The sequence below is a fragment of the Papaver somniferum genome, chromosome 2, assembly GCF_003573695.1.
Source record: "Papaver somniferum cultivar HN1 chromosome 2, ASM357369v1, whole genome shotgun sequence".
Lineage (NCBI taxonomy): Eukaryota > Viridiplantae > Streptophyta > Magnoliopsida > Ranunculales > Papaveraceae > Papaver > Papaver somniferum.
The window spans coordinates 42,236,977-42,264,737 of NC_039359.1; the positions used below are offsets into that span (position 1 = coordinate 42,236,977).

Genomic DNA, 27,761 nt, shown 5'->3' on the forward strand with positions numbered 1-27,761 from the left:
AATACGTATATTTCAAACCAAGAACGTAAGGGATAAGAGAAGTAAAAATTGATGAAGAACCAATAAAAATGTTTGCCCAAACTTAGTACAAGCCAAACGGGCAATAAAATTAGTTATCCTGCCACGTTGAATATATAAAATTTAAGGGTTAGTGGGATTTGTCAAATGAGTTTGTCACACTATCTATATTATAAGGGACAATGATGTTTTTCTATATGGACGGCCATCTACATTTTGGGAACATAAGAGGCGGTCACGATTTAGGCACCTATTTAAGTTATCCAGTTACATCTTCTATGTTATAAGGGACAATGGTGTTTTTCTATATGGACGACCATCTACATTTTGGGGACATAAGAGACGGTCACGATTTAGGCACCTATTTAAGTTATTCAGTTACATTTCTGGCATATAAAAAACGGTCCGGATTGAACTATATATTTCAGATTTTCAATCTATATTTTAGGCATATAAATGAGGGTCCAGATTAATTCACATAATATTAATTTTACAGAAGATAATGAATTTAAATTGATTGCCCATTAATTTAATGTCATTTATTTGAAAGTTATTCCCCACATTTAGGCATATAAAGAAGGGAATTGTCAATTTATTTGGGAGTTACTTTTATTTCTCCCATTAACTTAACTCTTAGTTTAATCCTTTTTATAATCAAATTCCTTTCCCAAAGGTTCATTCTTTGCACAACTCTATTCCCAAGGTATGATTCACTAGTGTTTTGGTTGATTAAGATAATTGTTGTTAGCTTTTCTCTTTAATTTTTTGTTTAACGTCAATGGATTTATGGTGCCTCACGCTTTGAAGGGGGCATGGGGGACAAATGATATGCTGACACTTGTCTTTGACATTAATAAATTATGTTTCCAAAAATACCAACACTAATTAATAAAACAAATTTTCTCTCCAAAAATACACTTGTTTTATATTTTTGGAAACAAAATTCATTAATATCAAAAACAAGTGTCAACATATCATTTGTCCCCCATGCCTCCTTCAAAAAATGCCTCCTTCATTAATGATATGCTGACACTTGTCCTTGACATTAGTGAATTCTGTTTCCAAAAATACCAACACTAATTAAGAAAACAAATTTTTTCTCAAAAAAATACATTTGTTTTATATTTTTGGAAACAAAATTCATTAATATCAAAAACAAGTGTTAACATATTATTTGTCCCCCATGCTCCCTTCAAAAAACGCCCCCATCAAAAAATTACTCCTAAGTTTTATGGTGCAGTCAAAAGATATCAGTTTAGTTTCTCTTTGATTCTTTTCATCAATATTTTTCTTATCCCAATTTTGCCTTTTCATTTGCAGTCAAAAGATACTGATCAAATATGATTGTTATCTATTCGTTTTTATTCTTTTATTAGGTTTTTTTTTAATACACGCCATTTAATTAATTTCTATATTTTTTACACAATTTTTTTATATTTTTTTTCTGGGCAGGGAATTATCCAATTACACAATTTAGTTTCTCTTTGATTCTTTTCATCAATATTTTTTTTATCCCAATTTTGCTTTTTCATTTGCAGTCAAAAGATATTGATCAAATATGATTGCTATATATCTATTCGTTTTCATTCTTATGTTAGGTTTTTTTTTTAATACCATGCCATTTAATTAATTTCTATTTTTTTACACAATTTTTTTTATCGGGGCAGGGAATTGTCCAATTAGACTATGACTTCTTTAGGCCAAAATCATAGGATTTACATGGAGTAAAAATAAATGACGAAGAAAACGATTGTTTCATTATTATGTCCTTAACTTGGGTCGGTAAATAGCATTTGTTATGTTTTTTTTATACAGTTTGAACACATAAAGGACGGTCCAGATTGAGGCTACAAACGAAAATGATACATGGCACCCAAATTCCATACACAACATAAAACAAACTACGTTACCATAATCCCCAAATCAATAAGGAATCCTCCACTGCATTTTATTGAACAATATTTGAAGATAATGATCTTTTATTATAAATTTAATATGATTATATATATGTTGATATTTTGAGGATTTAGTTCTCATACCACGGTGATTAATTCTCTAATTTATCTAATTTTCGTTTAGGTTATTTATTGAGTTAAGTAAATAAGAAAGAAAAAAAACGAGTATAGGAAGGGATGTCGAGTTGGCTTCCAATGTGGATGACATCTAATGTTGGCACTGGGTGCACGGAATCTGGTGACAATTTAGTTTCTTTCTGATTCTTTTCATCAATATTTTTTTTTATCCCAATTTTGCTTTTTCATTTGCAGTCAAAATATACTGATCAAATATGATTGCTATATATCTATTCGTTTTCATTCTTATGTTAGGTTTTTTTTTTTAATACCATACCATTTAATTAATTTCTATTTTTTTTTACACAATTTTTTTTTAATTTTTTTCCGGACAGGAAATTGTCCAATTAGACTTTGACTTCTTTAGGCCAAAATCATAGGATTTACATGGAGTGAAAATAAATGACGAAGAAAACGATTGTTTCATTGTTATGTCCTTAACTTGGATCGGTAAATAGCATTTCTTATGAGTTTTTTTTAATACAGTTTGGACACATAAAAGACGGTCCAGATTGAGGCACGTATCTAAGTTATTCAGTTACATTTCTAGCATATAAAGAATGGTCCAGACTGAGCTACAAACGAAAATAATATATGGCACCCAAATTCCATGCACGACATAAAATAAACTACGTTACCATAATCCCCAAATCAATAAGGAGTCTTTCATTGCATTTTATTGAACAATATTTGAAGATAATGATCTTTTATTGTAAATTTAATATGATTATATATATGTTGATATTTTGAGGATTTAGTTCTCATGCCACGGTGATTAATTCTCTCATTTATCTAACTTTCGTTTAGGTTGTTCATTGAGTTAAGTAAATAAGAAAGGAAAAAACGAGTATAGGAAGGGATGTCGAGTTGGCTTCCAATGTGGATGACACCTAATGTTGGGTGCACTGGGTGCACGGAATCTGGGTGTCATATATCATTTTGGAAAAACTAATTCATATATTGCTTTTACTTAAGAAAATGAATTAGATTTTTAATGTGCATTTATTTGGGAGTTATTCCTCCCATTTAATGTCAAATCGTTACTTTTATTCCTCCCATTAACTCCTCTAATTAACTTAACTCTTAATTTAGTCCCTTTTATAATTCAAGTTCCTTTGCACAACTCTATTCCTAAGGTATGATTCACTATTGTTTTGGTTGATTGAGATAATTGTTTATAGCTTTTTTCTTCAATTTTTTGTTTAACATCAACGGATTTGTGGTGCCTCATGCCTAATTTTTATATATGTCATTTATGCAGTCAAAAGATACTGATCAAATATTGTATTTGATCAGTTTAATTTCTCTTTGATTCTTTTCATTAATATTGTATTTTGTTATTTCAATTTTGTTTTTCATTTGCAGTCAAAAGATATTGATCAAATATGATTGCTATCTATTCATTTTGATTCTTATGTTAGGCTTTTTTTAATACCACACCCTTTAATTTCTCTTTGATTCTTTTCATTAATATTGTATATTTTTTCTCCATTTTGTTTTTTTATTTGCAGTCATAAGATATTGGTCAAATATGATTGATATCTATTCATTTTCATTCTTATGTTAGGTTTTTTTTAATACCATACCATTTAATTTCTATTTTTTTTACACAATTTTTTTTCTTCTGGATAGGGAACTATCCAATTAGACTTTGATTTCTTCAGGCCAAAATTATAGGATTTACATGGAGTGAAAATAAATGACGAAGAAAACGACAGTTTCATTGTTATGCCCTTAACTTTGGTCGGTAAATAACATTTCTTAACTTTTCATACTCTTAGTTGGATTAGATCGTGCACATGTTTGTATAAAATGGATTGAAGTTTCTTGATTATATTTGTTATTTATACATAGTGAGGAAAAAAAACTAACGGTTTGACATTAAATGAAGATTAAATTAAGAGTTATGTTAATGTGCGTTTAATTTAGAATAAAAATAACGCTTTGACATTAAATGAGAGGAGTAATTCCCAAATAAATTCTCATTAAAAATCTAACTCTTTGTCTTAGGTAAAATCAATATGTGAATTAATCTGGACCCTTCTTTATATTCCTAAAATGTAGATTGAAAATCTACACGCCAATTATACATTGATACGAGCACACAGTCAATATTCATTTTTGAAAACAATTAGCGGTTCCAAAAATTAATGCAGATATAACAATTTTTAAGGATGTGAAGAGTTCCCAGCTCAAATTCAACTTTTTGAATTTAGAAAAAAATTGCACTGATTATTTTAGCACAGAATGACAATCTATTTAAATGATGACTGAACTGCATTTTTAATTTGGAATGCAGTCGACAAGTTAATTTTATCAAACTAGGAATTTCTACGAATTTCTGCTTGGGACTTTAGGTTTTCAAGTTTGTTGGTATTATTTGCAATAACTGTGAACGGATGGTTATATCAATTACCATAAATGAAACTGGGTGGAGTTCCAGTGTACACGCTAACATTGGATATCTTAACCACCAAAAAAATTACTCTCTGTTGTATGTATATATCAATCATTCTTACAAAAACAAATAGTTTCATTCTTACAAAAACAAATGGTTTTTGCCAAATCTGACGGTGGTGAATGATCTTTTTTAAGTGATCGGTGGCTCACATTCCTCTCAAAGTGCAAACACAAATCGTGGTTGAGAACGGTCCCTACTTTTACGTCCGAATCCAACGTCCGAAATCTCTTTTGCCTTAATCCCCTTTCGGTTACAAAGCCCATTATCACAGATTTCTCATAGCACTTAATCCCTTCTTCTCCTCCATTAACAACGCCATTATATGTGCCACTCAATCCCTTTGATTCTTACCATGATAAATATCATGCGTTACGTTAGAAGAACAATCTTTTGAGATTTTCCCTTATATAATCCTCAACAATGGTTATCATCTTCCCGGATTTCTCCATTTCTTTCTTACGCATACTCTCCCAAGGATATTAGGTCAGTACCATCTTTAGTTTATTTTTTTTTTTAAATTTGTTTAATTGGTTTCTTCGATGGGAATTTTTGATTATTCCATATCTTTAATTAATTTTCAATGAAAAGGTATTTTTTCATTCTGATTTTGTTCCGATTGGTTTTTCTGAAAATTTTGATGTATTATTGCAGATTTTGGTTGGTAGAGGCCATCTTGAGAAAGAACCAGCATCCATCTCTGGTAAATCTTCTAAATCAACACTGAACTTCCATCTTTGGTTCCTCTGTTGTAAATTTTAAATGGCCTGTGACTGTTGCTTTCTGGATAATTTTTGACTAATTTTTTGTTTCTTAATCTGGGTTTTATTTATTGTCATCGAATTTCTGGGTGATTGAAAATTGTTTCAGCTTTGTGAATTTTATAATGTGGTGGAAAGAAGAATTGATTAATACTAATTAGGTTTATTGTATAGTTTTAGGTGCAGTGACTGCGATAAACTTTGTGGTCAGTAAATTTTATTGGTGTTTATATTTGTGATTTGGAGTTTGATATTCTGCCGCAGTTTGCTTTACTTGCATTTGTTAATAGGACTGAGAAGCTGGCGTTTTCAAAATGCAAACAGTAAGGTTATGGAGCATTCTATTGGAACAATTGTCGCTTATATTTTGGGAATAAGGTAGGCTTTATCCAGGACATAATACACTCCAACTAAACTCAGATATTAAAATTTCAAGGTATTGTCGATATTCTTTTACAAATCATTGTATTGAAGTCTATTCACATTTTTTATGGGTCGTAGGAAATCTAGAGGCTAATAACAATTTGCAAGAATTAGCCATGTCAACACCATTGTCTTTTCTTACCATCATCTGATTCAGAAGAACAAGAATTAGCCATGTAAAATAATGGTTTGATGTAGTCTTACAAACCATTCTGAATGCTATTTTTGCTCAATTTTCATCGATAGTTACCCTTTGTCGATGATGTAGTCTTACAAATAATTGCTTCAATGTTCGTTTCAGATTTTTCACTGAATTTTCATCTGTTCAGTTACTCTCTGCAGAAACTTAATTAATTTGGATATGCGAATTCCGGTTGTTAATTTATTTTATTTATTAGTGTAAACTCAAGAAATTAAGGTGAAAGTTGTTTTATTACTGAAAAGAAATTAAGGTGAAAGAGTTCCATTTCTCTGTTTGCTTTGTAAGAGGCACCCATTTCTTGGATAGTTAGGGATAAAAATTACCACCGGAACTGCTTGAGGGATTTGTTTCTTGCATGATACAGAATCGCAAGTTACTTACTGGGATTAGGAAGTTTCTACATTTTTCAATTGATTCATTGGGCCTCCTTAAGATATTTTGGGTCGCTATTTTTTCTTCTCACTAGTGATACCTATTTCTATCTCTATGTTGTAGTCCCCCCGATTCAATGTAGTTTTATCACCGTTGCCGTCTTATTTCTCGATAAATGCTTTAATACAACTTGAATGGTGACACTTTTTCCTTTGGGAATTTTTGATATGATTGCAGATTTCAGAATTTTCAGGGGATCATATTAACTCAGCATTAGTTGACCGTAAAAATTACTTCATTTCTTATTCTGTAAGCCTGAGCTAATTTTACAAACTTTTAAACTGGTACATGTTTTAGAGATAAGGGATTAAGCAACACTAGAAGTCAGTACACAAACAGGACCGTGAAATAGCAGAACGACAAATTCGTTGGAACCAGCTTCCAACTCAGCCCGGATTTTTGTCAACGGTGGTGTATCATGAGGTAAAACGTATGCTTTCCTTATATATTATTACTATGGGAAGAAATGGATCCACACCAGTTAATATTCTAGCATCGTCCCGTGAGTCTGAGTATTTATTATAATGTAAGTGCGTATATCAATTAGACATTCATTAAGCTATAGCATCGTCTGTAATCTTGATTGACAAATTTTGCCGAATGATAATTGTATCAATGAGGAGATGTAGTGATCTGTTGGAAGACTGCAAGGCTTGCTTTTGAATAGTAGTAATTTTAATGTGGTTTTCGTTAAGCGTTCAAAAAATAGATTAGCTGACCGGCTTGCACGTCGGGCAAGGAAATTTTGTATTAAGGATAATTGGGTCTCCTTTCCTCCTTTTTTGGATAGTTTTGTAAGGAAGGAACCCTTATCGGATGTTTGTATTTCCCTTCTCAGTTAATTTAAGGTAAGGTGTGTTTCTCATCGAAAAAAAAAAAGATAATTGTATCAATGATATTGGTCATAATTTATAAATGAGGTGCCGATATAGTTCGCAGCATGCATTTGCTTATAATGGCATTGGAATTACCTGTTCACTCAGAACAGCATTTTCGGCATCTTTAGGATGCACATGTAACAATTTGTTGAGTTCTTCTTCGTCTTCGTGCATCTGTAATACTGCACGTATTTAAATTTAAGTGAACGTAGACAAACAAATAAATAGAAGTATCATCCAAATGTAAGCATTGGAGCTCGGTATCTATTGGCTAAGAACAATAGATAGTCTCGAGAAATTTCTATACGAGTGCACCAACAGTGGGCAAAATCTCAGTAGAAATGTGTTGTTCGAATGGACCCATCAATGGACAAAATGTCATCGAGAGGATCGGGAAGGAATTGAAATCCCCAGTAGATGTCATCTGCGTAATGGGAAAAGAGCTTGAATGGCCAGTACTCAATCTTTTGCTTTGCTAGAATGACAGATCCATTGGCATACAAATCCTCGAGTCACGACTAAAGGAGCTTGATATCCCCCAGAAGATATCATCAACAAGGTAATGAAATCACCAAAATAACTTGGTACACATGTATAATTGAATTTGATTAATATGAAGCTTACATTTTAAAAGGGAAACGGATTTCACCAAAGTATATTTAGGTTTGAAGTGTCTAGGGTGCACTCCTTTCCACTTCCCTCATTCCGTAGTTTTAAGTTTCTATAATTTTGTTGTATACTATAAACGCATTTGAGAGATTATAATGCGCAAAATAGCGTGTAATCCTCACTTACGAACCCAAAATGCCAGACATAAACATATTATAAAAAACTCCATGTACACGAATTTTCAAAACATGCTGGAATTGAACAAACAATGTACATTTTGCTTACTGTTATCTTCTTCTATGTTTACCTAATATTATAAAAAACCTTCTGAACCCCATAACGGAGACAAAAATGGTCTTCCAGTTTACATGAAGCGCCTATAGGGAAACTGTCTACTAGACTCAACTAGATGTTTAATGGAGATGAATGGGAACCATGGGTAATTCCAATGCCAGTTACTCCGCCAATGAAGTTAGATTCCGGACGTGGTCTACACCAACAAATCTAACTGAAACAGACCATTCATTCTGTTGTCCAAAAATCTAACACAATCAAAATGCTTCTCCTTGGTTACTATGTGAAGTTTAGTCTTGGCATTAGTGGTCAGTAGGATCATAGAAATGTACATTTGTCCTATGCAAAAGAGAACAATGGTCCCTTGATTGTTCTTCAAATTTTTTTTTGTCGTGCTGGATTTTATTGGCAAAAACACATGCCAATGAAAACCTAAAGGTCGTATTAATATTAGTATTAAACCCGGAAGGATTTAAAAAAGCCCATTCCTATCAGAATTGTTTATTCACTTGGTAGTTAGTACCTTTGGTTTGAGAAGGTATCGTTCAAAGCAACAACAACCCAAAGCCTCCGGGCCGTTACTGTACGGATCATATGCTAGTGTACATCAATATATAGATATCCTAATCACCATTTAATAAGAAACTTTTTCCGTAAATGTTAATAATATCGATCAAAGCTTCGAATTCAGTTTAAGAAAATGATCATTCCCCTAAATTTCACACGCTCAACTCACGGTATTCTCCCTAAAAAAAAATATATATAACCAACACCAAAACAATCTATAGCCCCGTGCCGTACCTATTATTTAAGATTACTAACATCATCATGAGTTAATTTGGACTAAACTGTAAATATTTGGAGAAAATTGTAAATTAGGAATATTATTTGTGTATTTCATTTATTTTAAATAGTTATTTTTTTTAATGAAAATTGGGATACTTTTACATCCTATTTTGTTTATTTATTTATTTTAATTTTTTTGGAACTAAATTGTACTCATCCGTACTTTTTTTGACGCCTTTTTGAACAATCTTAGTCTTCCCCATGCCACAAGGAGCCGAATTAACGCGTTGATGGAGTAAACCGGAGTCTTCCTCATGCCAAAAGGAGCTGAAGGTCCTAATAACGTAATAGAAAGGGTCATAATAGTCCAGAAACTGTCAAAACTTGAGTACCATTTCAGGAAAATCCAACAACTACTTGAATTTCTCAACTTCTTCCCGAAGTTCAGACTAGTCTATAGAACATCTTAAAACCTAAAAAAAAAGAGAGAGAGAGAGAGAGAATTAATCGTGAATAGAGAGAGGAAGAAAGAATGAGAATTTAGGGTTTCTCTAAACATGGGTTTTCCTAAATTCCATCGATACTATGAAATTTTGAATCTTTAGTTTCTCTTTCTCTCTCCCTCATTGAAATTTCATGGCTGGTATTGCTAGTTCTGATCCTCTAGTTCCTCCTACTCCTATCACTGAAAATGATGAAATTGACCTTGAAGCTGGACCCAGTGAACAAATTCAGTGCAGAATTTGTCTTGAAACTGATGGTAAATTTACTCCCCCATTCTCAAATTTGATCATTTTTGTAATATTAGGTTTTTCTACATTAACGCATGATTCATAGTTTAAACATTTGTTTTTCTGTTTCCGGATTCTATACCTAAATTCTGTGCTTAATGTTTGTATATAGAAAAATAAAAAGAACATTTCTTTTCTTGAATTTTGTGTAAATTTTTTAGTTCCTTCAAATGTAAGACTACTTGATCATTGTTGTACAAAATGTGTCACACTTTTATTAGCATTTTGTTCTCCTTTTCTATTGTAGGAAGGGATTTTATTGCTCCTTGCAAGTGTAAGGGAACCTCCAAGTTTGTTCACCGTGAATGCTTGGATCACTGGCGGGCAGTTAAGGTAAATCAATGAAACCTTTAATAGACACCATTTTTGTGGTAGTAATTTTATGTATGATATCATTTTTTGGAACCAAAAAGATTAGATTGTATTGAAAAGGAAAAATGGTGTCAAATAGGAGACACATATTACTATACCGAACTATAGCACCTTAACATTTACAAGACACTACTTAATACTTACTTTAATGACCAACTCCCATTTATACAATATCTGGTCTCTAGAGTAGTGACTTTGAACTTGCTGACCCATAAAATCATTAACCATCAGTTTTTAATCACAAACAAGCAACAAAAGTTTCTTTGTTCTGTTCTTTCCAACTCCCAAGTACCGCACAAGTGAGTTTCTTCCACGTTCACTGCTGATTCCCATGAAAAGGATTGCAAGACAAAGATTGAGAGTGTTCCTGTTTTCCTCTGGGCATTGCTCATTTCAGTTTCAAGAAATAAATGAAGTATGCCCTCACCTCATCATTAGCTAATTTACAGTGCAAAAGAACGTGAACTGCAGATCATCTTCTAGGTTCATAAATTACCTGTGACGGTAGAAAGATTTATATCTTGACATATTTAAAGTAGCCAATCAATAATGAAAAGCTGCCTATATTCTATTGTTAGTTCTTACATACTCATTATTTTAAGAAGTTGTTCATTCCAGCTGCTGCTAAATAAATCCATGGTTATATATATATATATGGGTATGAGTAGGATTCATGTAACGCCGTAGTTTCCACCTCCATCTTTGATGGCTGGTGTTGCATTCGCTGTTTCAGAAGATTTCCGCTTTCTAGCAATCAAACATAGTTGGCAAAATGTTAGACTTATTTATTTGTGGAGACACTCTTTACGCACTTCCGAAACCGCCCCGTCTTCGTTCACGTGCTTGTGATCTTTGTATATGCCGTCAATATAAACTTTAACATCATATGTAATCTTTATTTGTTCAGGAGGGATTTGCATTTGCTCACTGCACAACCTGCAAGGCACCTTACCATTTGAGAGTACATGTTGCTGCAGATAGGAAATGGCGAACCTTGAAATTCCGCTTCTTTGTAACAAGAGATATAATGTTTATCTTTATTGCTGTTCAGCTTGTAGGTTATCAGTTTTCAATTCCATATGTTAGTTCGTTTTTACTTCTGTAAATTCTGCAGTTATGTTCTGCATTTGACTTCTATATTTTTTCGTCTTGTCTGTGTGAAGGTAATTTCTTCATTGGGATATTTGATGTACTTAGTTGACGACTACCAGTCGTTCGGGCTTCGTTTAACCTGGGGCTTTGAAAATATAATTAGTTTCTACTACATATCTGGTAACTATTTGAGTACCTTAAAATTGTTAACCATTATGGTGTTGACTCATTAGTGTTCACTTACTCTGCGCTTAGATGTTATGTTGTGCGTGATGTTTAAGAGACCCTTTTTCTTTGCTGGAATGTTAAATTTTTTTGCAACTTGCCCTTTTAGTATGATGTCTTGTCTACCTTATGATGAATAGTGTGTTCGTTTTTTTCATAATGCTGTGAACGAGCTGGCCAGTTATTCCAAAGGTGTTATATAGCTGGAATTTTTGACTTGATCTTTAAGTGATGTTAAATTCGAGAAAGAGAAATGTTCGCCATAATATCAGATTGAACAGCCTTCGTCACTAGTCTCATCATAGAATTGTTCGTTTTGGTATTTGCTCATTGATGGTTTTGGATGCTTGATACTCTTTTCTAACTAGGATAATTTTTGGTTCCTTCTTACATTTTTGTCTGTCGTTGACAAGCTAATGTTTCTCTTTTTCACATAGTTTCTAATTTTCAAATTCTGCATAGGTCTTCTTTTGCTCTCAAATAATGGTTCTCTTGATATCTCTTAACAAAATATTGTTGCCTAGCACCATCTCTAGTGTTCTGTCCATCTTTAATATCCCTCATGGTTTTTTCGCACTTGATCTGCAGCACTGTCACTGCAAGTACACTTACTTTTGTCGTTGACTGCAGGGGCCCTTATGTTTTTTGCTTTGCTTGGGTTGTCTGGGTGCTTCATAACTTGTTATGATAGAAGAGTGCGCAGTGATCTAGCTCAGCCATGTCGAGAATTGTGTCTTTGCTGCTGCCAGCCTGGGTAAACTTTGTGGTGGAGTTTTTTCTTTTTCTTTTAGTTGCTTGATGTCCAGTACTCGAGTCTCTCGACCTTTGTGGTTCAATCTTGCCAATCTTCTTATTCCAGTTGATGCACATCTTAGTTGGATCTTTTATTTCTGATGGTTTGTCATTAGCCACACTGTTTATTTTGTGTTGCTAGAACATTATAAGCAATCCACCAACATATGCATATGATTTTTATCCATGAGCTGAACTTGAAGCTCTTTCTCAACTGCATTGATACTGCTTGGTGCTTTCTCATTTGCATGGTTGCTTAAAGTTGTACATGGACATTTGTTTACCATATCGCTCTAAGCGCAATGGTCTAGAATTGGTTTTCGTATCTTGGTGTTTTCCAATTGCTCATTATCTTACATTTTTAAACTTTAGTTTTTCTCTTCATGCAGAATGTGTGCGGACTGCCATTTACCTGGAACTCTTTGCATGTGGACTGACTGCACAACATGCTTTGAAGGTTGTACCAGTACCGCAGGCGAGTGCGGTTGCTTGGCAGGTGCTGGGGAAGCAGGATTACCATTATTATTTATAATGGGTTTGATCGTTTTAGGGCTATTTACGGTGATCGGTATATTCTACAGTGTACTTGTGGCTACTATGGTGGGACAACGAATTTGGCAACGGCACTATCACATACTTGCTAAAAGAATGCTTACAAAAGTGAGTCCCTATCACCGTTGACTGACCAACATTTTCAAATTGAAATTCCTTCTTTATTTATGTTCAGTTAAAAAGCTTGAACTTACTGCTACAATAAATAGTCAAGTTTCTCACTTTAAACCTCATAATTACAGGAGTATGTAGTGGAGGATGTCGATGGTGAAATGGTAGATTCCAGTTGGTGTCCTCCGCCTCTTCCGCCAGAGCATATACAACAATTGAAGACTCTTGGTCTCTTATAGACCAAATGTTCATTTTTTACTATCATCACATGATTTGCAAAGCCGATCATCATATGGAAGTGTGGTTTGCAGTTAGATTTATTGGTTTTTAAATCGTTATTTTGTAGATTTTGAGATGCGATTTATTTGTTTACTCTTCATACTGCTTATCAACTTGTCAATGGAGGTTGTATATTGTTAACCAAAGAAAAATAAGAAGACCTAGAGAAACTAATCATGTATTTCCTTCTTTCCTACACTGTAAAGAACTGAACTATATAGGCATTATTACCAGGTTTATATACTTCATGATTTTCCAACGTTAGCAGTTATATACTTCATGATTTTCCAATGTTACCAGTTCTGCCTTGGTTACGTAGTGGTGAATTTTTCCTTCACCAATGGAAATTCACTCTGTAAGGATGACATGTTAAACTTATATGATTTGTTAGAAGCCTTCTAACATAATGCAAGCGTGTATCTTACTTTTGCCGTTTGGGAATGCATTGTATCTTATTTAATTAATATACCCTTGTAAGATTTGCTTAAGAACTGATCAAATCTTGGACCAAATGATGGCATTTCAACTGCTCAAGACCCTTGTATGCGGAATGTTGGTGGCTTGAGGGCACCAACCAATAATACCTAGGTACTGTAAGTTGTGCAAGTATTCTTTAAAACTGGACGAGGGATTGGGGATTCCCAAAATTCTAAAATCACCAAGGTTTAAGAATTTCCAAGAGAAAATCCTCCGAAATGCGCGCATGATGAATTAATACAAATACAGCAGATTGCTCGGGATGTAAGAATAAAAATGATTGATAAGACGTATAACTTAATATTTACACAACATTTGAGCACAACAAACTGAATTTGACACTATATACAAGCAAGAACCATATCCACAGAGAGAGAGAGAGCGGGTGAAATAATGCTGAAAACCTTTCAAGATGTCACACCCTTGAAATCTGCATAAGACAACATGAAGTCTACTGGTTACAACATTTTTAAACAACCCTAAAACTAAACCCATTAATTTGGCAGTCAGTAATTCCAGTCAAAGATATCCTAACTATCAGAATTACCGTTAGCAGATTATCTCCTTTTCGCGTCAACAAACATGGCACGAGTCCAGTGTTCGATGTCCTCAGTCTGTGATGGTGGAGGGGGGAATTTTGGATGCTCTACAATATCCCATCCTTCAACAAGGCTATCGGGTTTTCCATTGTCGGGTACCTCATTAGCGTAAAGATAACTAGCTGCAGAATTTGAAAGGTTAAGTCCACCTGCACCCCGCTGCCAAAGTAAAACAAAACAGATAAGCTAAAAAGGATGTGTACAAGGACAATGCTATTGACGGAGTAGATAATATGATTTCTTCATATTGTCTGAAAGGGAAAAACATCAAAGCAGGAGTAAGATTGGAGAAAGAACAGGGAATGGATGTCAGAAAAATAAAAGGCAAGGAATATTTAGAGCTTTTAGTATCATAATCTGAATAATTTTAATGCATTTCTGACTTGGAAACAATGTTCAAGGGGTTTATACCATTACTGGTGTCACGTGTCCACTCTCTAGTAACGTGCTGGATGAACCCGAATTGGCATGCCACACAGATTTGTTTAACTGTTGAACTTGCTTGCAGGATCTACAGAGTAAACAACAGAAGGTGATTAAAGAGTTATAATATCTTTTAAATGCAAACATGGCATCTCCTTTCCCACCATTTCATCGAAACTGATACATCAGTTTTTCATTAATAAATTCCAAGTTCGTGGACCTCGGTAAAACAGCTCGAAGTTGAAAAAAATGTGAAAGGCAGCAATATTCTGATCACTGCTAACTAATCCTAGTTCAGTTGTGGTCATTAGAAGAGGTATGAAACTGACTATATGGGAGATATTGTATATGAAGAATATTTTACCTCGAACATGCCATTTTCAAAGATAAGACTGATCTAACTTCCTTTGAAGAAGATAGAGTTCCCAACAACTTAGCGAGTGCTTCAAAAGTAGAGGCTTCAGATGGAATATCTAAACACAGAGAATTGTAACAGTATGCTGTAATGCATGCTACACTTTTCTTCAAAAGTGATATGCCTTTCTGCAGATCCTTATGGGTTTCAAGTGAATGTGGAGATGCAGAAGAGAAGTTAAAGCTAGAGCTTCCAAAAGCATCCAAATGTGGCTTCTTCACCGACTCCATCGAAGCAACACCATAGTTACTCGAGTTTTTATCAGCCCATTCGTTTTCCCCACTTGTCGAGCAACAATTTGGGCGTGGAATAAAAAGAGGATACTCATTGCTGCATCACATACATTAAACAAACTGTCAGTGGTCAGCCTTTACTAATCAGCTATGACAATGGAAGTACCTTTGAGAAGATGGACGTTTATCCCAATATGAATCACGTTGCCAAATACGCGAGGTTGAACCCTATAGAAACCAGTGTTATAATACAGACTAATGATGTAGACTTGCAAAAACAAAACAACAACAAAACAAAAACAAAAATCATAAGAGGTGTGGAGAATAGGCAACGAGTCTTACTGCAAACCCTGAGTTATGAAGTGCAGGCACGGCCAAGGCCGGTACAACTAGATTTAGAAGTTGCACCATGTATCTGTTTATCAAGTGCTATCATTAGAACTAATCCATTAAATGTTCACGGATATTTTACGAAACTGTAATTGAGTTTTTAATAATATATACCCTAGAGAAGCTGCAAGCTCTTCCGACGGAACAGAATGGGGATCAAGTCCTCTAGGTAAACGTGCATTGCAAATTTGATCATATGGGCCACAAAATCCATCTTTTTTCTCGCCGTCCATATTGACCTTCCAACCAAAAACAAGATAATTCTTTAAACATTTCACACAGATCGCTGAGCTTTTCACAGTATCCAGGGAAGGTTTCACAGGATTCTGTGGCTTGTTAAAAGGCTTACCCGGCGTTGTGGGAATAGTTTGCAGATCTGTTTTATAACCACTGATTGTTTATGAAGACGTTCAGAGGTAATTGCCATCTGCCATGGAACATCAATAACTTGCCAATTAAGCAAAGCAAGACAGATATAAACAGAATCCAGAAACACATGAATTACAGTTGACTGAGGCCTGCTTAAATATGATGTAAAAATATGTCAAGTAAGGATTGTCATCAAGCACCGCTATGAGAAAACACACTTACATGTCCTAAGCTCTGTGTGCATATAAGATTGGGGTAAAACTTTTCTAGCTGTTCCACACGATTTCTTTGCAACTACATCAAAAAAACAGCCCCCATTTATAATCAACTTAAAAATGAGAGGGAGAGGGAGTGGGGGAGGATAACGACATCAGATGATTACAAATGAAAATTTAAAATCATTTCTGGTAAACAAATTTAAGTTAGGGAAACTGTTCTACCGTAAGCATGACACAATCGAGCAACCCATATCGAAGATTCAAACCATTAGTCGTACTTTCGAGAGTAGCCTTTCCTGAGAAAACATCAATTGCACAAGACATAAGATTCAGTGATGGATCTAAAAAGAGGTAACAAATCCTAGACAAGACGACATTACTTACGAGAGGACCAACCTTGTAAAAGTTGCTTTTGTTTAAGACGAAGCTTCTCCCTCAGCTTTGCAAGTTTCTCATTCTGAAGCACTCTCCAGCTGTATTGGTCATCTGCTTTACTCTGATGATGATAAAAGCAAAAGAAACATGAGTTCAGTCACATAATAACTATTTTGGTCATGATAACTTAATCGCATTGTTGCAGCAATTCATCATGCAAGGATGATTAAGCAAACCTAAAGTTCACCATGAATGCATATCATACCTTTGCAACAAGCTGGGCACTCAGTCTGATATGCAAACTATTACGGACACTCTTCAATGATTTCAAAGATATACTGTACTCGTTTAACCTACAAAAGAGAACAATATAAGAAATTGCATCTTCAGTTGCCCCATAATTCAAATGTAATAGACTTGTATACCATAATACATCCCTAAAATGATCTCTCTCGTAGCAAAAAGTGCTCTTTTACTTTGAATCTTCGGATTATCATCTTTCGTAATGAAAAGTAAACAATGAATTAGAATCGAAATAGAGAAACACTTACCTGTAATTTACACAAAGTGGGCATATAGAGGCAAGATTTGAGTTCTCACATATTGCACAAGTAGTAGTTCTTCTCGCCATTGTTCTTCCCCCTTTTTCAACCTACTAATAACACACACTTCAATTCATTCTAACACCCTTCAAAACAGATTAACTTTATCAATCTAAATAAATCCAAAATTCAAACATCGGGTGTATAAATATATTTAATCCTAAGGAACATGAAGATGAATTCAAAATAGATATTGAAACTTTCTTCTGACCTAATAGTATCTTCTTGATAAGAGGTAAGAGCAAAAAAAAAAAAAAAAGAGAGAGATTTCAAATCATTGTGGAAATTAATATTCAACACTAAATTCAGACTAGATAAATAACAATCCCTAAGGAAGTCGTGCGATATTTGTCCAGGACGGTTTTATTACTTACAAAAAAGATCTTCCTTCCCCTTTTCAGAATTTCTTGGTGTTTAAATATAGACAAAGAGATTCTTCCATTGCCGCAGTAAAACTTTGTTATAAGGAAACACGCGAAACTAATATTGTTTCTTCAAACTCTGTGTCTGTGTCGGGTCTGACTTTCTGGATCATATTCCGCCAAGTAAACTATCAGTGTGCGTCCGCAGCAAATAAAAGGCCCATCCGGTCGACCTTAACTCGAAGTCTCGAACAGGAATCTTTTTTTTATGGAAAAAAATATGGTTTGGTCCTTTCTTTAGGTGGGTCATGTCTGTTTGGTCCTTTTGGAAAACGTATTTACTGTTTGGTCCATAATTATTTAAAAATATAAAACAGATAATATCCTTCCGTGTTAATTTTTATTTATTTTCTTGTAACAGTTCATTCTGTGTGATGAACCATCAAAGTTCATTCTTACAAATGAAAACCTAATAAAAGCCAAATTAAATCACATATGAACGAACTTCATTATTTCATTAAAATTCTACAAAGAAAATCATTATTAAGAAAAAAAAACCTATATAAACCTATATAAACCAGAGTTCATTTCTGGAATGAACTCCTCATAAAACCTATATAAACCAGAGTTTATTTCTGGAATGAACTCCTGATAAAAACCTATATAAACGATTATTTTCTTTAACAAAAACCTATATAAACCAGAGTTCATTCCAAAAATGAAGTTCATTCCAGGAATGAAGTTCATCTTAAGCAGCAGCAACAACAAAACGCATAAATCTTCATCTTCAACGGCAGCAACAGATTTCTAGGGTTTGACGAGTTCATCTTCATCATCATCTCCAATCGCAGCAACATCAAGAAACCCAAAAAACCTAATTAAATCTTCAACAACAACAGATCTATCTTGAGTTCGTCTTCATCTTCATCATCATCACCAATCGCAGCAAACATCAAGAAAAACAAAAACCTAATTAAATCTTCAACAAAAGTAGATCTATCTTTGACAACAACAACAGTAGTAGAAGATGAGTTCGTTCCATCAAGAAAAAACATCAAAATCTTCATCACAAACCAGAGTTCATTCCTGAAATGAACTCCGTCATCTTCATCTTCTTCATCATCAGCAACAACTCATCTTCATCCTCTCCATCATCAGCAGCAACAACAGACGAAAAAACATCAAAATCTTCATCACAAACCAGAGTTCATTCCAGAAATGAATTCCGTCATCTTCATCTTCTTTTGTAGATCCGAAGCTTACCCAAGCATGTGAAGATGATAAAGGTTCATCATCATCATAAATAGCAGCAAAATCTTCAACCTCACTCTCTTCTCATCAAAACAGAAGCAAACATAAAAAAAAAGGGCAAAACTTCATCGTATTCATCATCATGATCATCATCATTCATCTTCTTCATCACTAGCAGAGAAAAAAATAGAGAGAAGAGAGAATCGTTCATCAACATCTTCATCTTCTTCATCATTAGCAGGAAGAAAATAAAAAAGAAAAAAAGAGAGAGAAATTCTATATCTAAAAATATAGGAGAGAGAAAGTAAATCTGAGAATGATTTCTTCTCTCTTGCTTTTTGACTATATATATGGTCCTAATCTAAAAGGGTATTTCTGCCACTACAAGATGACAATTACATCATCCATGACATCACCCTAGGACCAAACTATAATTTATATTACCAAATAGGACCAAACAGACAGTTGACTAGGTCAATTGGACTAGACTCTCTCTAATATATTATTTGTAGGACCAATTGGTATTTCCTACTTTTTTTATTCTGCAGGGCGTGATCAAAATTGAACCCGCTGCTTCGGGGCCATCGGATAACAACGATATGACATACTTATTCTACACTTAACCACACTTATTTACTCGAACCATTATTCCATCTTAAAAATTACAAAAACAAAAGTATTAACACTACATGGTGCTTATAGCATTTCCCCGGTGCCTTTACTAATTCTTGAACAGTTGTATTACCGCCTGCCCTTTATCGTTATCTGTCGATGTGTTATTGACTATCATCTATAACAGTTTTCTATTGCTTATAATGCATGTTATATAACAGTTTTGTACATTCCCTGTGTCTCTTCTCTAATTCGTAATTCTCCAATCAATATCACAATTCGGTATCTCAATATCTTCTTTCTTGATTCTTCAATTTTCATATCTCAAATTTGTCTCTTGATTTGCTTTATCATATTTCATTTCTTGATTTTGCTATGTACGTAATTCTATGATTCACGAACTTTCTTCATCTACAATGGAACATCCAATTTCATTCCTTTGAATCAATTACAAGTATTATTTCTATCAAACTCAAAGATAATAATTTGTTGAGTTGGAAATCCCTAATGCTTCCGGTGATTCGAAAGTTTAAGATCATGAAGTTTTTAGATGGTAGTTATCCTTGTCTTGTTCAATATACAAACATTCGAAATGAAAACAATGGATTTGAAAGTCCTCTTACTGAGTGGATGAATGAAGATGCATTTATTCTTTTGTGGCTTCACTCAACAATTTCCGATTATGTGATTGTTTATTTTGGGTCTACTTCTTCTCATGAGCTTTGAAAGAATATTGAAGAAATATTTGCTAGAGTTTCTTCTACTCATTCAATCCAATCGAAAACTAAACTTCCATCGATCAAACAAGGTGATAAAACTATTTCTTCTCTTATCAATGAAATCAAACTTTTATCCGACCAATTTGTCGTTGTTGGTACTAAATTTACTAATGATGAATTAGTTGTGGTAACTTTCTCTACTTTGAACTATGCTTATTTTGCAACCTCTATTCGTATACGTTATCCGCTTGTGTCAATTATTGTCTTACATAACTTACTCTTAAGTGAGGAATCTGTTATCACTGAAAAATCTAAACCTCTGCATGTTCATTCTGCTAGTATAGCTTTTGCTGCACATGAAAAGCGGGGGTATAAAAACCACACCCAATAAGTCGTTCGACAATCTGTATGGACTAAACTCCAATATAATTCCGAGAGCACCAACTTAAAAGTGAGACTCAATCAAGAGATTTTATCTCTATTTATCAACACAATCAGCAAATCAAATAGATAGAAATCCGTGAGCCTGATTGATGTGAGAAATAACTTTGACGGTACCAAAGACCAATATCCAAGTATCAATCAAGTTCAATCCAACAATCAAGGTTGGATTTATCAACAGATTGAACTACGCACAACCTATGATATTTCAATTATATAAACAAATATAATGCAAAAAAGAAATAACACAGACTCCAGAAATTTTGTTAACGAGGAAACCGCAAATGCATAAAACCCCTGGGACTAGTCCAGATTTGAACACCACAATGTATTAAGCCGCTACAATTTAACTTCGGACTGTAAAGTAGTTGAGTCCTAACCAAGTCTCGCACCGATTAAGGTACAGTAGCGTTCCTTACGCCTCTAGAACCATGTCGGATTCTGCGCACTTGATTCCCTTAGATGATCTCACCCACAACTAAGAGTTACTACGACCCAAAGTCGGAGACTTACAAACAAATCCGTCTCCTACATATATGTCTATTCTTTATTCGGTTTTTGTTCCGTCTTTTGATTCAAAGATCAAGGTGAACAGGAACCAACTGATAATCCGGTCTTATATTCATCCTAGCAATATCAGTCACCTCGCAATAACCTAAATGATTAACATAAGAAGTTATTGCGAAATCACAAGAGTCTGAAACGAAGAACTATTGTGATTATTTTTTATATCTTACATATCGGAAATAAATCTCGAGTAAATCTTAGAAAAGATAAAACTCAATACGATAGAACAAGTAAGATCAGAATATGCAACTACAGAGAAAATAGTTGGATCTGGCTTCACACATCCCAAATGAAGTCTTCAAGTCGTTAACCTAATAATGTATTGGAAAAACCTAGGTTAAAGGAGAATCGACTCTAGTTTGCAACTAGGACACAGGAAAGTGCCGGAATTAGGTTTTCCAGTTGTTAGAGTTCTCCCTTATATAGATTTTCAAATCAGGGTTGCTTACAATCAAAGCTAACATATCTTAGTAACAAATCATTCAATATTCACCGCTAGATGAACTCCTGATTTAAGATTCGAGCTAAGTCTGCTTAAAAATTAAGCAATCAATCTCTACCGTTAGATGGTCTTAGCTTGCTACATAAATGAAATATACTTATATTTATATATGGGTAACCGTACCTAAACGTGTATATTGAGTTGGCTCAATAATAGTTAACCGAAGTTAGCCATATGGACACTTTTGTCTTAACCATATTCATCTAACACTTCTAGATCAAATATGATGATCTGTCAATCATGAAAGATAATCAAATGAATTTAATTGTGTTTCAAATAAAGTTGTTCAATTGTTCACTATCTCATAGAAATATATATGAACAAATTGAAGCAAAATCAGATTGATTCGTGATCGTACAAAGTACTTGTACAAGAATCAATTCATGAACATTAAGCCACGGTTTGCAAAATTAATTTACATTTCTTAAATCATAAATATTTTAGTTCATGAGTATGAGAATCATACATAAACGATTTTAGAACTTAACCATTGTGTTTGTAAACTGGGTACACGAACAGCAGCTCCGGACCTTGGCCCTAGTCAAGTCGTTCGCAAACCCTGTTCGCGAACAACCATTCCGTACCAAACTCAGGTAAACCCGTTCACATACTAGATACACAAACAAGAGTTTAGGACCTTCTCTGGAAAATCCGATCGCATACTAGGCATGCAAACAAGAGTTCCGGACCTGAATCATCACAATACAGTTCACATACTGATGTTGATGGTGGTTTTTAGCTTAGGGTTAAAATCGTAAAACCTTACATCTGACATGATGTCACTAGGACCACTAACGCATTTATTGAATCATTCAACACGCCTACGTAAGAATTACCAGGGTACCTTTTTTTTTACATATATATGTGTCATGTTCCACGGTAGAACCATTAGTATTGACCGACATCACCTTCGTACACCAAACCCTAAATTCTTACACCACCGTGCCAATGGCAAACCATGCCAACCACGTCTCCGCGCCAAGGCATGCCAACCATGCCAGCCGCATGTACCAATGGCATGCCGTGCCAGCCACATCTCCGCGCAAAGGCATTCAAACCATGCCAGCCGCACCACCGTGCCAATGGCAAACCATGCCATCCACGTCTCCGCGCCAAAGCATGCCAACCATGCCAGCCGTGCCACCGTGCCAGTGGCAAGCCGTGCCAGCCACATCTCCGCGCCAAGGCATGTCAACCATGTCAGCCGCACCACCGTGTCAATGGAAAACCATGCCAGCCACGTCTCCGCGTAAAGGCATTCCAACCATGCCATCCGCGCCACCATGCCAATGGAAAACCATGCCAGCCACGTCTCTGCGCCAAGGCATGCCAACCATGCCATCCGCACCACATGTGCCAATGGCATGCCGTGCCAGCCACACCTCCGCGCCAAGGCATGCCAACCAAGCCAGCCACGCCACCGTGCCAATGGAAAACCATGCCAGCCACGATTCCATGCCAAAGTCATGTCGGCCCCGCTACATGCTGCTGGATGCAAAAACGAAGGGTTGCAACAATCAACAGCCACCCTTCCATCTGAGATGCAAATCTTAGCCGTCCAAGGTCGCCAACTAACGCATGGTAACCTTTGGCCCAACGCCAAAATCCTAGTTTTGGCCATGCCTAAACCGCGCCAAGGAATGTCGACCATGCCACATGTGCCAATGGCATGCCGTGCCAGCCACCTTGCCGCGCCTAGACCATACCATGTCGACCTTCCCTTTACGGCTGCCAAAACGAAGGCGTGCGACAATCAACAGACACCCTTCCATCTTAGATGCAAATCTTAGCCGTCCAAGGTCGCCATCCAACGCATGGTAACCTTTGGCCCAATGCCAAAACCCTAGTTTTGGCCACGCCTAAACCGAGCCAAGGCATGCCGACCATGCCACATGTGCCAATGGCATGCCGTGCCAGCAACCTTGTCGCGCCTAAACCATACCATGCCGTCCTTCCCCTCACGGCTGCCAAAACGAAGGTGTGCAACAATCAACGACCACCCTTCCATCTTAGATGCAAATCTTAGCCGTCCAAGGTCACCAACCAACGCATGGTAACCTTTGTCCCAACGCCAAAACCCTAGTTTTGGCCACGCCTAAACCGCGCCAAGGCATGCCGACCATGCCACATGTGTCAATGGCATGCCGTTCCAGCCACCTTGCCGCGCCTAAACCATACCATGCGGGCCTTCCCCTCACGGCTGCCAAAACGAAGGCGTGCGACAATCAATGGCCACCCTTCCATCTTAGATGCAAATCTTAACCGTCCAAGGTCACCAACCAACGCATGGTAAACTTTGGACCAACGCCAAAACCCTAGTTTTGGCCACGCCTAAACCACGCCTAAACCATACCATGCCGGCCTTCCCCTCACGGCTGCCAAAACGAAGGCGAGCGACAATCAAAGGCCATCCTTCCATCTTAGATGCAAATCTTAGCCGTCCAAGGTCACCAACCAACGCATGGTAACCTTTGGACCAACGCCAAAACCCTAGTTTTGGCCACGCCTAAACCGAGCCAAGGCATGCCGACCATGCCACATGTGCCAATGGCATGCCGTGCCAGCAACCTTGTCGCGCCTAAACCATACCATGCCGGCCTTCCCCTCACGGCTGCCAAAACGAAGGTGTGCAACAATCAACGACCACCCTTCCATCTTAGATGCAAATCTTAGCCGTCCAAGGTCACCAACCAACGCATGGTAACCTTTGTCCCAACGCCAAAACCCTAGTTTTGGCCACGCCTAAACCGCGCCAAGGCATGCCGACCATGCCACATGTGTCAATGGCATGCCGTTTCAGCCACCTTGCCGCGCCTAAACCATACCATGCGGGCCTTCCCCTCACCGCTGCCAAAACGAAGGCGTGCGACAATCAATAGCCACCCTTCCATCTTAGATGCAAATCTTAACCGTCCAAGGTCACCAACCAACGCATGGTAAACTTTGGACCAACGCCAAAACCCTAGTTTTGTCCACGCCTAAACCACGCCTAAACCATACCATGCCGGCCTTCCCCTCACGGCTGCCAAAACGAAGGCGAGCGACAATCAAAGGCCATCCTTCCATCTTAGATGCAAATCTTAGCCGTCCAAGGTCACCAACCAACGCATGGTAACCTTTGGACCAACGCCAAAACCCTAGTTTTGGCCACGCCTAAACCGCGCCAAGGCATGCCGACCATGCCACATGTGCCAATGGCATGCCGTGCCAGCAACCTTGTCGCGCCTAAACCATACCATGTCGGCCTTACCTTCACAGCTTCCAAAACGAAGGCTTGCAACAATCGGCGGCCACATTTCCATCTAAGACGCATATCTTAGTCGTCCAAGGTTACCAGCTAACGCAGGGCAACGTTTTGGCTCGACGCCAAGCCCTAGTTTTGGTCGCGCCCAAACAATGCCAAAACCCTAGATTTTGGCCACGCCTAAACTAGGCCATATTAAAGCCATGTCGGTCATGCTTTCATGCCACTGGCTACCAAACGAAGGGTTGCAATAATCAACGGCTACCCTTCCTCTCAAGATGCAAAATCTCGACCGTCGAAGGTCACCACCGAGCCGGCAAGTCTCCCAAGCTCAACTTGCCAAAAAACAACAACATGCTACATGTTTTCCACGAAAACACTCGAGACATCAACATATGTCACAAACTGGGGGATGCTCATTGGGTATTGGTTTTGCGGTTTACAGCGTGCGGCGTACACTACGCCCGTTACAAGACAGTGTCATAAAGATGAGGCGGTTAGTAAATACAGGGAGTAATGGTAAAATACTTTCTTTTATGGAACATCAATTCCAGGCGTTACCGGTTACCACCTCCTCCCATTTAATCATCCGTTTTCCATTTCTTACGAGACCAGAGTACGTTTCACTTCGACTTGTATAAATAGGTCTTACCTATTTCCACCGAACAACAAGTTCTGGTCAGGAGCATACAACACTCAGAAAACGTTTGCTAGCTTTCCCATCTGTTAGCTTCCCACTTTCTGATACAAGTCACAAAACAACTACTTTTCCAGGATCAACTATTCTGGTCTCAACACTCTCTTCGCTTCCCTCCCCAAAACCAACCCTTTTCCTCCTCTTTGTGACCGAAGCAAGTATGGAACGACCATTTCTTGGTTTAGGCCGGATTTGTACAGATTGATCTTTTGAATCTAAAGTACTCCCTTGCAGTACATTGTTTAGGGTTTAGACTCGTTTCTCACCCACACACCCGAAATTACCGAAATCAGCAGAAACCGTTTTCACCCGCAAACAATTGGCGACCACAGTGGGAGATTGATTTTTCGGTTACAATATCAACTTTGAATCCTCGATCTCATATTTAGACCCAGACGTCAAGACGGTAGAATCCAAATGACCCGCCCAGGGATCAATGACTCAGTTACCAGACGGCCCAGTTACCAGTCATGACACGACAAGGGATGAATGGGGACTTTCCACAGTCACGGAGGTGCTTCCCACAAAACTCGGTCTTACACCCGGGAGATTCCTTTTCATCAGGAGATCCGAAAAACCGAGTAAGTCTTGCTAGACAAAATATATGGTCTACTACTTCAAATCTTCACAAGAGAGATAAAAAACCGGTAGCCATATTTTTCCCGTGTTTCATGCTTTCTACTATCGCACAACATTCACAATTCCATGACTTTGGGGTACTCATGCCACTTATATTCATAACCAAAAACATCAATATTCTAAAACAGTTCATTCCAAATAATAATCCAAAACCCTCAGGGGTAATACTTGTCTATCAACCCAAAAATCCAGAAAATCAAAACCATAAACCAAGCGCTTTGTTTGCCTTTCAAAAAAAAAACAGTCACCTACCTGTACGTGCCTACTTTGCATAATAATGATTAACCGTCACTATTCATGAGGTATCCGACATTACTACGGTGATATTCGAAGAAGAATTGTTTATGACGAAGTGTTTCTACAAGTTTATGAAAGACATACCCACGGATAGGGTTTACAGCAGTTCAGAAGAACAATATTTCTACAGATTTATGGAAGGCATACCTATGGATAGGGTTTGCACCAACACAAGAAAATAAATTGAAAGAGAAACGCTGGAGTACATAACTGGAATATGCTTGCCCACTTTATTGCTACCGCTAACACCAGGACGTGAGAACAAAGATACGAGATAAAAAGGAGAGCCAACCCCTTTCATACGCATAACACTTTTGGAATTTGAATAAGGAAATAATTTCCTATTTGAGCTACGTATGGAAAGAGGCAACTGGGCCCGCAAGAACAAGTCCGCGCCATGCCAATCCAGCGTCGTGCCAAGCCAACAGTCCGCGCCATGCCCAGCCGACAGTCCGCTCCATACCAAATCCAAGCCAGCGCCCATGCCAAGCCAGCATCCACGCCAAGCCAGCGCCCATTCCAAGCCGATCCAGCACTAACAACTTGCACCTTTCCAGCGCCAGCAGCTTGCATCTTTCCAGCGCCAGCAGCTTGCATCCTTTCCAGCGCTAACATCTTGCATCTTCCCTGCGCCAACAGCTTGCATCCTTCCAGAGTTTCTCTTGAACGCCCAGTAGAAGGGAATCAGCAATATAATTTCATTACACGAAAAGATCATGAACGACTTCTCCAAAATCAAAGCAAAGAAAAATCAGTAACCCCCTGAGTTCACAAAGACTCTTTTCCCTATCAGGAGATGCATGATTTCTGGGGACTTAGCCCGCAAAATCGTGCAGTCTATGATGAAACATTTATGTGAGATTCCATATTTTCCCAAGGCGCAACGTCAAGGCATATTTGCAGCCCTCAACCGCACTGCATCAGGAAAGCAGTTGTTTCCAACCAGAGAAGCCGTTCCGAAACCCCAACATCTTCTGGAAAGCACGATTGATAGATGGAACTGGGGAATCCTAACCATTGTTCGCTTGAAGGGTGTCCAGTTTGACAGCACACTGATTAACGCAGTCGCTCCGCTTCAACATCCTCCAGCAGTGACTCCGCTTCAACGATCACTCCGACAGCCACTCCGCTTCAACGCTCGCTCCAGCAGCCGCTCCGCTTCAGCGTTCTCTCCATAAGCTT

At 37.1% G+C, this 27,761-nt stretch overlaps 2 protein-coding genes and 1 long non-coding RNA gene across 8 annotated transcripts; 2 read left to right on the top strand and 1 right to left on the bottom strand.

Annotated features, from left to right (window-relative positions):
• Positions 1-4,823: 4,823 nt before the first annotated feature.
• LOC113347472 lies at positions 4,824-7,292 on the top strand. Of its 4 annotated transcripts, XR_003358991.1 has the most exons (4): positions 4,824-5,034; positions 5,203-5,251; positions 5,574-5,687; positions 6,544-7,288. It is a non-coding gene; the product is annotated as an uncharacterized LOC113347472 (long non-coding RNA). The 4 variants fall into 4 exon arrangements; XR_003358992.1 differs by having other exon boundaries at positions 5,203-5,745; positions 6,544-7,292; XR_003358990.1 differs by lacking the exon at positions 6,544-7,288 and having other exon boundaries at positions 5,574-6,220.
• Positions 7,293-9,330: 2,038 nt separating this feature from the next.
• On the top strand, positions 9,331-13,401 carry LOC113347473. Its single transcript, XM_026591134.1, has 7 exons — positions 9,331-9,693; positions 9,972-10,057; positions 11,004-11,150; positions 11,260-11,368; positions 12,044-12,167; positions 12,595-12,865; positions 13,000-13,401. The coding sequence occupies exons 1-7, from the start codon at positions 9,570-9,572 to the stop codon at positions 13,105-13,107; spliced, it is 969 nt and encodes a 322-aa protein (XP_026446919.1). The 5' UTR covers positions 9,331-9,569; the 3' UTR covers positions 13,108-13,401.
• Positions 13,402-13,887: 486 nt separating this feature from the next.
• LOC113347474 lies at positions 13,888-17,798 on the bottom strand. Of its 3 annotated transcripts, none has more exons than XM_026591136.1 (14): positions 17,623-17,798; positions 17,198-17,298; positions 16,912-16,999; positions 16,668-16,767; positions 16,494-16,567; positions 16,276-16,347; positions 16,034-16,111; positions 15,799-15,923; positions 15,637-15,709; positions 15,461-15,522; positions 15,011-15,391; positions 14,635-14,734; positions 14,172-14,382; positions 13,888-14,054 (listed from the first exon to the last, which is right to left on the bottom strand). In XM_026591136.1, the coding sequence occupies exons 2-13, from the start codon at positions 17,275-17,277 to the stop codon at positions 14,182-14,184; spliced, it is 1,434 nt and encodes a 477-aa protein (XP_026446921.1). In that variant the 5' UTR covers positions 17,278-17,298; positions 17,623-17,798; the 3' UTR covers positions 13,888-14,054; positions 14,172-14,181. The 3 variants fall into 3 exon arrangements, with proteins under 3 accessions (XP_026446921.1, XP_026446920.1, XP_026446922.1); XM_026591135.1 differs by having other exon boundaries at positions 17,198-17,301; XM_026591137.1 differs by having other exon boundaries at positions 17,198-17,334.
• Positions 17,799-27,761: the final 9,963 nt, after the last annotated feature.

Coding starts and splice junctions, on each gene's coding strand:
- LOC113347474 (XM_026591136.1), bottom strand. CDS start 17,277: ATGGCGAGAAGAACTACTACTTGTGCAATATGTGAGAACTCAAATCTT. Junction 15,924..16,033: donor AACTATTCCCACAACGCCGG/GTAAGCCTTTTA, acceptor TTTGGTTGGAAG/GTCAATATGGACGGCGAGAA. Junction 15,523..15,636: donor TTCATAACTCAGGGTTTGCA/GTAAGACTCGTT, acceptor TGGTTTCTATAG/GGTTCAACCTCGCGTATTTG.
- LOC113347473 (XM_026591134.1), top strand. CDS start 9,570: ATGGCTGGTATTGCTAGTTCTGATCCTCTAGTTCCTCCTACTCCTATC. Junction 12,168..12,594: donor CTTTGCTGCTGCCAGCCTGG/GTAAACTTTGTG, acceptor CTCTTCATGCAG/AATGTGTGCGGACTGCCATT. Junction 12,866..12,999: donor CTAAAAGAATGCTTACAAAA/GTGAGTCCCTAT, acceptor TCATAATTACAG/GAGTATGTAGTGGAGGATGT.